The following is an 11,392-nucleotide window of genomic DNA, read 5'->3' on the forward strand; positions in this document are numbered from 1 at the left end:
TATTGATATATTTGATAAATGTTGATCTTAAATATTATTAAAAATATATATATATATTTAAGATCCGTCAATGTTCAAGAAGAATATTCAGAATATTCGTTGTTTAAAAATGATATAATATTTACGATTATTCTTACATCGGTTTTGTGTCAAATTATATCAATCATATATTTGTTGTTAATTATCTTGAAGAAACATGATATACTATTTAATAATAATCTATATAAAATTATTTGATTTATTTATATTTGTTGTTAATTATCTTGAAGAAACAAGATATACTATTTAATAATAATCTATATAAAATTAATTTGATTTGTTTTTAGCTGAAGGATTTATCAAGATCTGACAATGGGATATTATTACCATGCATTTTTTCATCAAATCTTGCCGAAAACCGTACAATTCTATCATAGATTTTGTGTACTTTGGAAAGAAAATGGTCTCAATCATTATATTTAATCATAAAATTTGTACAAATCTTGTTATTTATGGTTCATTAAAGTTTCAAATTCCATGTTGGTTTCCTCGTTTTCTTTGTCCAAATGCGGGATTGGTGCAGAGATTTCCAACCTGAATTTGTTGTTTTCAGTACAAATCACTACTTTTCCCAATTGATTCATTTATATTAATTATATTTCAAATAGAAAATACTTAAATATATGTATGTCTAATTTTTCAATTTCAATTCTTTCAAAAACATGAGTAAATAATGAGCGACTTATATTGAATGTCACCTAATTGACGTGATTCATACCCTGAAGTGAATGAACACAATTGATACATTGTATCATGTGTAGATCAATTTTTCAAAGAAGAAAAATGTTTTATTTCACCTGTCACTTACAACTTGATTATTGCGAAAATATTTACCGAGAATAATAATTTTCAGAATATACAACCAGTAAAAATGGTTTGGTTGATTAACTATCAAATGCCTCCAATAAACTATTGATTCTGAAAATAATGTGTCATATTTTGAGGATGTGATATGTTTCCTGCAGCAAATGTTCTAGATATTATGTCAATTAATTATTGCTGATATTGACTTGAGCCAAAGTTTATTATTAAAATAATTGATTGTTTGAAAAAATGTATTATTTTGAGTCTCTAGAAAAGATTGAAAATATGTTGGAATTTATGCTGAAGTATCTTGAATCAATAACAATGAGATTTTTATTATGCAATATCAATTATTATTTCAGTAAAGAAATGTTTTCCAACATCGATGCGGGGAACATGGAAGTTAAATGCATATCAATGAAAATATATTGCCCTTTTTGATCAATTCTTTTGAAATATAAAGTGAACCCAAAGTTCAAAATTAAATTTTCAAATATATTCTTTGATATAATGTGTTAATACACAATATATATTATTTAGCTTTTATAATTGTTCCAGTTGAACAATTTATGTTTTCTCGTCTAAAGCGCTATAAATCTAATTGGTTTTTAAAATAAAAACCAATAATCCCTTCAAATGAAATTATAGAATAACTCATATGTCAAAATTAAGGAGATTGATCGTCCTGAAGAGATCGCGACATAAATAATAGTAAAACACTAGAAGATATTAGGTATCTGAAACATCTGAAATTAATTGATGTCATGCATGACCATATTGTATTTTACTTGCAAATATATCTAAAATAAGTTAGAAGCGTGGTTGACCAATAAATTCAAAAGATTTTGTAGTATGAAAGTATAACTCCAGAAGAAGTAATTTAAGGTAGTACAATGAAGGGTTTGATGAATCAAAATAATGTTATTACTGAAGAATAACAAACATATATAAGAAATGATATTTCAAAAAAATATTTGTTTTCTCGAAACTATGAGATAAAGTAATATGATTATTGATAATTATTTTGATCTCAATATATCTTTTATCAATATGAAAAATAATGAGTATATAAACTATAGTTTTTAGATATTGGATATTGAAATATGAACAATATGGGTTAACCTCAACCCAAAATTTCTCAAAAAGACTGAAGTCGATTATAAGAAAATGTTTTTACTTGTCATGGATGTGTTTGACTAAACAATATATACATTTCAGTCATTACAGAACAAGTTGAGGTATCTTTCTTTTCTTGCCTCCTGTTTAGTTTATCCAATTGATCTAACAGGTTTCTCCGCTCTTCTTAATGGGGGTGCTCTAGTTTTTATCCATGAAGCTTGAAGCAGTTAATTCGAGGCACACTAGAAGGGATGCCTTCTAAAGAGACGTGTTATACAACATTTTTCACTTTGTACACTGATTCGTTCTTAATGAGAGCTCCTCCCGTGGATGTAATCACTTATTTAACCGAACCACATAAAATCTTGTATTTGTTATTATTGTTTCTGCATGATTCTTGGTTTGTATTCAATGTGCTTTCTTATGTCGAATTGATAGATTGAAATCAGAGTCACAAAGTTAATTGATCTTGGTACAACTATTCTGTGGATTCAAGTTTTAATCACAACACAAGCGGCGCTAGAAGATCAGAACAGATGCAGTTGGAAAGCAAGACGATTTGAGATTGGCTTTCCTAGATCAACGACCTTACTTACCGGATCGATGGTGTCTTGGATTAGTGCACCACGGAAGTCTCCAAACTGGAGCACAAGACTAGCAAATCAAGTCGTTACGGTTTGAAGAACATTCTGTTTCGAAGCAAAATCGGGAGAAGGATGAAAGAAGTTACTGGAAAATTGGACATAGGGACTGAGAAAAACAAAGTTGGGAGGACGGAAAAATTATCAAAAATTTCAAGGAAGACAAGGAACAAATCTTAGAAAGAAAAATAAAAATAATATAATTATTTATAACCACAGTCTTCTAAAAAAAATTTGAGAGGGCGGTTGCACCCACCGCCCCCACTGCTCCGTCTCTGGACATGATAGCTGCGGAGCATGAATTTTCATTCACGTGAGATGGGAATAGAGAGGAAGAGTAACTATGCTGCCACAAGTGAGAGAAGTTCCATTTTGAACGAGTCTGAACATATTTATGGAAGTGATAGAGAGAGAGGAGATTGTGGATATCGTGGTGAACCAGGTGAAACACTGTGAACAACTCACGGTGTTACCGATAATTGGCATTGGAGGCCTTGGCAAGACAACTCTTGCTCGGCTGGTATTTAATGATGAAAAAGTAGATGAGCTTGAAGATTTGGGTTTTTGTGTCTGATAAATTTGATTTGCAAATATTGATTAAAGCCATGATAGTTTCATCCACTGGTAAAGGAAGTTCTTCAGATTTAGCGTACTTGGATGCTTTACAACGTGGTCCCTGGGTGCTGCTGAACCAGAAAAGATCCTCGTGTTGGACGATGTCTGGAACGATGATCAGGAGAAGTATGGTATGTTTCTCACCACACGCCTTAAAAAAGTGGCAGACATCATCCCATCATTTAGCAGGGTTGTCTCAGGAGAATTGTTGGCTGTTGTTTAAAGATTGTGCTTTTGGACAAGAGAAAGAGGAACACCCAAATCTGGAACCCATTGGGAAGAAGATAGTGAAAAAGTGTGGCGGCGTGCTCCTTGCTGCAAAGGCCCTTGGAGGTCTTGTGAGATTTAAGAGGACAGAAAGATGGCAAATATTCACGAGAAAGTTAATCTTCATGGATTGAGCTTGGAATAGGAAGTTTGTGTCTTCCAAAATCAAGCATCTTAAAATCATAGGTGTAAGCTGAAATTGAATATGGAAGGTGAAGGAAGAACTTTTCTTGGATCGCCTGCACTGTCTAAAAGGGATTTCAGAGGACAAAGATAAAGAAACATTCCCTCGTCTTCAAACGCTTGATATTCGGAAATGCGTCTGCAAAAATCTGACATGTTTGAATGTTATGTATAATGAAAATAAAACTTATTTACTAAACTATGATTAAATATTCTCTTTTTTTATGTTTTTATGAAAAGTGTCTCAAAAACTATATCCTAAAAACTAGACAACAAATGTATTTTGCGTGTTATTTTTCTTAATTGAAGCTAAATTTATATAAATTATAAATGTTTTTTTACAATAAATAATATATTATAAATTTAATTAGAATAATAATTTATATGTGATCCGACTCCTCACGTTTATCAAGAAATTATAAAAAAACTGTTTTAGGAAATACTTAGGCCAACGTATCTGCATGTCGCATGATTCACTTAAAAGACATAAACGTAATTATGGCATTCTTGTAGGGTTATTTATGAAATTTCATGTGAACAGAAGTAATTTCAGTTCACAACAGACAGCTTGTACCAGGAAACGAAAAAATAAAAGAAAACAAAAGAAGAAATCTACGTTCCTAAAAACCTTAAATTAACAGTCATCGATTCGAAGAATCTGATGAATGGACGCCGACGAGGTAAATTTCGCCACCGCATTGGACGATATTCAGCCTACGGGGCCGCCATGTCGACGGCGGCGGTACCGCCTTTATAATTCTAACAGTCCACCAACTACCTAACTGATTCTCTGAACCGTTTGTTTCCTTATTTTCACTCTCGATATCCAGAATTTTGTAGACTTTTATTTGGATCTTTTTCTGTTTTGTTGCTTCTTCCATCTTATGCTTTGTTCATCGGAAATTTTGTGCTTTTTGTTTAAAAAATCGTCTTTTTAGTTTTATCATGTGGTTTAGAGTAGAATTTTGTTGTTTTTCGATCTACATGGGTTTGATTGTGCGTTTCTTCCAGTAATATTTACCTAATTTTTGAATGAGGGTCACTTTTTTTTTTTTTTTAAAGCTTTGAAAATATTTTACTCGGATTCTTGGTGCTTTCATTTCAGCATGGGTTTAACATTTTTTCTCTATTTGATTGCAGAAATTGAAGGCGTTGAAGAAGGCCTATGCAGATATAATTTTGAACATATCTAAGGAGGCGGCAGGAAGGGTTACAGCTTCTGAGGGGAAGGCAGTGAGGTATAAGCATGAGTTGAAGGTGGCAAAAGAGGAGGGCTTACGGATGTTGACGCGCCTGAAGCAAATGATGGATTCTAAGGTGAATGATTGGATTTGAAGCTTGAATTTTCTGTCATGTTTTTATGGGTCTCATGAATAGGTAATGGAATTGAGCAATGGTGATTGTGTTATGTTAAATTTTTAAGTTTGGTCTTTTTTCCTTTTTTCTGAAAATCTTTTGTTGTGGAACATATTTATGAATTGATATCCTTGTATAGATTTGCTTTATCAGGTTTTTGTTCGATCTTTAAAATTGTTCAATAAAAACAAATGGATTTGCTTGAAGCAAGTGGCAAATTGTAAGGATGTTAATACTTCCTTCGCGACTCTTGTGCAGAAACTACTTTTAGTGACTTAGATGGATTGATGGATTCACTTGGTTTTTGGAAACAGGATCACATTGTCCAAAATATCTTAATTTCTTTGTTGGTTTGGCGAATATTTAAAACGACTTGCTTTGGAACCCTATGTTGGTTGATACAACAATCTAAACACCATACTCTGTTAAAGTTGGAGTTTATCTATTTTATGGCTGTATAATGCCAGAAGCATTAATTTGGCAAAGTTAATTATTCCATCGCGTGTAATATAAACAGATTTGATATGGTCCCCTTGCTGTTCGCCTGTCATTTTAATTATTTGTCATCTAGTGCATGAAATTTTTTAGTTTTGTCACTTCATCGATCATCAAATAGTTTGATGATATTAAAAGGCTAATGAATGACTACTCTATTTTCTAAAATGTTCTATCAGTTCGTTTCTTTTTTTTTTGTTGTCTTTAATTTTCCCCTCACAAAAGTTTAACTACAGTAATTGAAAATAAATGCTGAATAAGGCCAACAAAACTTAACTCGTGCCCTATTATATCAGTATGATGGTTCTTAGTATCAGTTCGGCGTTGATTCATAGATGCACAAAAATGAAACGAGGGAAGCATGCATTAAATCATTCAATATGATCCGACAATGCTCTAAGTTTAAGATACCATTGTTAGAAGTAGAGGAAGTATGAAATATAAATGCGCTGCCACTGCATGCAGAAGTCTCTGTCAGCAACATATTTACATCCAATAACATTAAAATTTAAGTGGGTGGGATTGATTGTGTGTGTGCAAAGTTTGTTAGGTTAATGCCAGTTCAATTTATTCAATTAATTATGGCAAGCTTGATCCTAGCCTGCCTGCAGTTATTAATTTCTCTTATCAGCTCCAGATGATGCTAACACAAATTTTTGAAGAGTCATCTTAGCCACTAGATGTTCAAAAGGTGGAATTTTTGTGGCCGATGCTGGAAGTGTAAACACTGAGTGATTGTGTCATGGGTACCCGTGTTGATGCTAACAATTAATTGCTGCCATAAGCAAGCTCCTGAATCTTAAATATAAAGGGTACCATTCTAATGTTCAGGGTGAAAATCAGTTGTACTCTATTCGAAACTTGAATTGTGCGCTTGAGTTCTTTCAGGGGGTATTTTTCGTTGTATTTAAAAGACACATGTGCTTTTCAAGTGTAAATTAGAAACTTATTTTATTTTTGGGATACAATTAACTGCAAAATTAGCAATTTCTTGAGAAAGGACCAAAATTGTAACCGGCGAATAGTTATTGGACTAAAACTGATTTTTGAATGTGTTGCCTTTAAAAATACAAATGTGACCACGCTCTCTGTCCCACGTATACATCTGCCTCTACGAGTCCTGCATTCTTATTTAACTGATGTATTTGGTCAACTGTACAGGTTCATAAAGCGGAAGCAGCATCAGTGAATCAGCACAAGAAGATTGAGGAACTTGAAGCTCAACTTAATGAAGCTGAGGATATTGTAAGAGATCTCAGAGAAGAGGTGACTGTAGTGCTTGATGAGCTGGAAAGGGTAAAAAACGACAATATGCGTCTCATTAACGAAGTCGATGCCCCTTTTTCACAAAAAATAGCTGTTGAGAATCCTATTTATTCATATCAATCCAGTACATCCCCTCCTCCAAAATCACTTGACGAATCTGCTATAGCTTCGGATGCTACAATACCTTATCTGTGCAAGACAAATTCATGTTCCAAGTGCCATAATGGAACAACTTGCTTTTGTCATTCATATATCGGGAATACTGATTTGCCTTCTATAATATTGGGAGGCGTTGAGTCGCGACTATACAGAAAGGGATGCTCACAAAGAATCCATGCGTGTGAGAGGAATTCTTTGAAAAGGAATATGTCTCTCTTAGGGGAAATCGATAAAGTGAAGGGTAAATCTCTGAATGAACTCGAGAACAAACGATTGAGAGATGTTAAGTATAGGAGCTTCAATCCTTTCCTTCAGAAAAGGAAGAGAACCTATAGAAAAAGAAAAATTATAACACCCTTGAGTGGGAGGAAATCTGATATTTTACTCAAACTTGAACATTTGCATGAACTCTCTGCAAGAAACAATCCTCGTCCTGTCGAAATTAGTCATTCTAATGAGGAACATTTAAGGCTAGTTTCGCGGCTGCCACCAGATAAAGATGAACAACAAACTTCTCTACGGTGTTCAGAATATTCTGAAAAGGATGAGGCAAAAACAGACAAGGATAATGAACTGATTGAGGAAATGTTGTCATGCAAGGAAACTGGAGTCGAAGAGAGTTTACCGTCTCTGGATCGTAAGATGGAAGTTGAAAAGGTTGATGTTGCATCACACAGTTTGTATGACACTACAACAGGGCTTCCTAGCCAACCTAATAGGGAAAGAGTTATTAAAATTACATTTGAAAGGAAGCGAAAGAGAAAAGATTTCAGTGGATCTGGCGAGAATGTTTCTCTTCGAACAGAAGAGAGAATTGGCGATAAGCAAAATGGCCATCAGGATCTAGAGCTGCCAGAGCCTGGTTTGGTGTTGGAGTCGCTAAGAGATGGTGTGTCAAACTTGGTGCTTGAGTCGAAAGTTAATAGGCAAATGGCTCTAGTTGCTCGTCAGGTATGTTGATAAAAAATACTTGGCTTTTTATGTTTGCGTTTGTGCAGTTGATGCCTTGATGGATCTACATGCATGTGACAAAATTGTTCAAATTAATATTAGCTGGGTACATTTCATAAACATATTTATATGTTTGAATCTGTTCCATACATTTTCCTGGATTTCTCAAATCTCTGCTAGATGAATACCTTATTTTCCGTAGGTATTTAGAACTCTATGCTCCATCAAAATGCACCTAAATAACACTTCTGGAATGACTTTGGTAGCAAGTAGTTATGGTATTTGGACACTGTTCAAGTATAAAACCGCAAGGTCTTTGTAATCTCTTAGTGTGCATAAAGCTACATTTATGTTGAAATTATTTAAGTGACTTGATCCTATGATCCCATTTCTTCCTGACTACGTACATATGGTGGCATCTTGGCCCCAAACTGTGAAATACTCGTGACAGTATTTATAACACCGCATGAAGGTACTTAGAAACTTGCTCAAGTTCCTTAGTGCTAGTGGTAGAATAGCTTATCAATTATCATGCTGCAATTATGTAAGTAAAATCTTGGCATTTACTTTTGAAGCAGCATTTTCTTTGCTGTTTTCTTTAAATAAGGAGGCAATCAAGTCTACCTTAGGAATTAAATGTCCTGCTCCTGTCTCCTGGCTGCATCAGTCCTCCCCTTTTCTTTCCATATCCTGCTGTGTTTTTATGCATAATTGGACCTGTCGATTTCCCTTCCAATTTCGAGTTCGGTTAACTTTTACACTATTAATATTATATTTAGATTTCAAAATTTGAATTAGTAAAAATTTGTTTGTAACATGTGCACAAAAGATACTTTTTTCTTTCACTTTTTTTGATATAGATATAATCCAAATTTTGCTTGACCAAAGACAAATTTTTCTTGATACGTAATTTTCTTTACTATCTGGAGGCTTCACTGTCTCTTACTAATTTCTAAAGCTTTTTCTCGGAATCATCAATTGAAATCGAGCATGCTGTAGCGCTTGCTCTTTGTTTCTTCACCTAGAATCCTAGATATTTCCATATTTTATATAAGTAATCCTTAAATTTCATTGTTCTCTTGTCAATTTATGATAATTTATTTATCATAGAATCTGACAAACTCGACTTCAGTGAAATTACGCATTTGGTGCCGTAGTCAAACCTTTTTTTCTTGTACAACTCAAATATGTTGGATATTCAGGTATTTCGATAATTTGTTCACAATCACAAATAAGCACTTGCGAATCAACTTCTAATGTATTAAATTTATTATGAAATCATGCTAGCTGAAACCATGAAACATTGATTTGGATACCCACTCGAGTAACCATCTACATCTTTAAGGCAATAAAGTAAAAATTTTCCTGTAGAATATAAATTTTCGGGTTAGTGATGATACCAAGTCTCAAATTCAGTGTTCCAGATTCCTGTTGAATTGCCCAGAATGAATGCTTCTTGTAATGATATATGCTTTATTTAACTAAGAGTCGTCGGCATGAGTGTGGACTTCTATTCTATTTCTGTGTGTAATTCATCTTCTGCATCAACGTCATGTTATGCTATCCATGATCTCTTTCATTTTCGATTTTCATGATCTAGCAATTTTTATCTTGTTTGTTATCATATTTGCAGCTTGTAGCTTTATCAGAGACAAAGTGGTGGGATTGAGGTCGATGGCTCTTCATCTTTGAAACAAACCAAGAATGCTTGAAGAGAAATACATGTATGTTCTAACTGTCCTACCGCATCATGGAGATATGGCTGAAATTGTAATTCTGTTTGTTATCTTGAGTCTCGACTTTGTTTACTGTAAACTTTTTATGAGGATATGTGATCGAAACCATTCAGAGCAGTGTATCTTCTTTCTGTTAAACTGAGCTGTAGGAGTCCCTTTGTGTTGTACGTAGATGCGGCCAGAGATTCTAGTTTCAAAGTTCTCCTATGCTTGGTGTTGGTTTTACCTACAAGAGTCATACCCAGAGAAATCACTATAAAATTATATTAGATATCATCAAATGGACAAGGAACACAATCGTGTCATCTTACAATCTCAGTACTCCGTATTCACGGCTGGTGGAAGAGGAGAAGCGAATGGAAAAGAAATTATCGTCAGTATATTACTCAACCTCCTCAAATCATTGTTGTTACCTTCAATGGGCGATTTCTTAAAATCCGGCAGCTTTTGTAACTCTCTGTAACATTCATAAACATCTTTATAGACGAACACAACCTGGGAATTGAACCCCTGATAATCTTTCTGCGTTAGATCTTCTTCCGCAAGTTTTAGCCCAAGCGAAGCTTCTGAATACCATACAGGGTTTCTTTCAGAAGAGACGAGTGATCTAATCTTTGCTATAGTACTTGTTGTTTTCTGAGTTGCTATGTCTAATGTTATCGTAGCAAGTTCAGGCAAGGTTGCTGTCTTGGTACAAGGATCCGAACCTATGACTTTTATGCAGAAGGACTCATCTTCTGTGTCGTGACAAATGATCTCTAACAAGGTGGCATTTGCAAGAAGTTTAGTAGTGATGATTAAGAGGAAAAAGTATAGAAAATAATTGATCATAGACATGACCAAATTTTTCGTAGCAAACGTTTAAAGTACAGTGTCGCGTTTATATGAGAAGGGGGACATTACTATATTCTTGTAATCCTGGAATATAGTCTATCTAGTGTGATATTTACTGTAGCTTTTTCTTACAAGACAAATGATACTTTCGATTATCGTTTTTTTTTTAAAATGTACTAATATTATTTTTTTTAATACAACTTCCATATATCTCTAAATTAACCCAATGTTTAATCTGGGTTCATAAATTTGCGTAATTCTATGATTCATGAAATTATGCGACATATTTTTCTTACTTTTTAGACCACAATAATGCAATGCATTACAGAAATTTGTGTAATTCTATGATTGCACTTAATGATTCAATGATATATAATAACACTGATATTATGATGGTCCAATAATGATATTTGCGTGACAAGTGGAATAAAATTCACACAAAAATAGAATAAAATTTCTTCTTTATATTTTAGTATATCTAGCTTATTCTTAAATTTAGTTTGAAGTTATTATTGATAAATAAAACTCACCCATTTAATACACAATTATTATGATAATTTTGACATTTATTTGACTGAGTTTAAATTGTGGTATATTAAATTAAATAACCGTAAATATTTTTTAAAAAATAAGTTACACGACAGACAATCTCACAGATTTATATTTATGAGATGAGTTGATTTGATCTATATTTATAAAAAAATTTAATATTTTTGATATAAAAATAATAAAGAATTGAATTGAAGTTCTTTTTCACTAAATTTAATTAAATTTTTTTTATATAAAATATATATATGTTCCTGCAATTTTTGTTCGGATTTTTCGACCATATGCCTAGAGGCTAGTGCAGGGCCACACGAAAAATAAGGTGAAAACGAAGGGCAAAACCGTCAAATAATTTGTGTATATATATATATATATATATAT

The 11,392-nt window shown here is 33.2% G+C and overlaps 1 protein-coding gene across 1 annotated transcript; it reads left to right on the plus strand.

Moving 5' to 3' along the window:
* The first annotated feature begins 4,205 nt into the window (after positions 1-4,205).
* Positions 4,206-9,854, plus strand: LOC140972911 (uncharacterized). Its single transcript, XM_073435384.1, has 4 exons — positions 4,206-4,348; positions 4,809-4,985; positions 6,681-7,895; positions 9,529-9,854. The coding sequence occupies exons 1-4, from the start codon at positions 4,334-4,336 to the stop codon at positions 9,562-9,564; spliced, it is 1,443 nt and encodes a 480-aa protein (XP_073291485.1). The 5' UTR covers positions 4,206-4,333; the 3' UTR covers positions 9,565-9,854.
* The last annotated feature ends 1,538 nt before the right edge of the window (positions 9,855-11,392 follow it).

Source organism: Primulina huaijiensis, chromosome 3 (assembly GCF_012295235.1).
Source record: "Primulina huaijiensis isolate GDHJ02 chromosome 3, ASM1229523v2, whole genome shotgun sequence".
NCBI lineage: Eukaryota > Viridiplantae > Streptophyta > Magnoliopsida > Lamiales > Gesneriaceae > Primulina > Primulina huaijiensis.

Bases quoted from the DNA above. Each gene is read 5' to 3' on its own strand.
- LOC140972911 (XM_073435384.1), top strand. The intron at 4,986-6,680 runs GTGAATGATTGG...TCAACTGTACAG, and splicing joins AGCAAATGATGGATTCTAAG to GTTCATAAAGCGGAAGCAGC. The intron at 7,896-9,528 runs GTATGTTGATAA...TCATATTTGCAG, and splicing joins TGGCTCTAGTTGCTCGTCAG to CTTGTAGCTTTATCAGAGAC.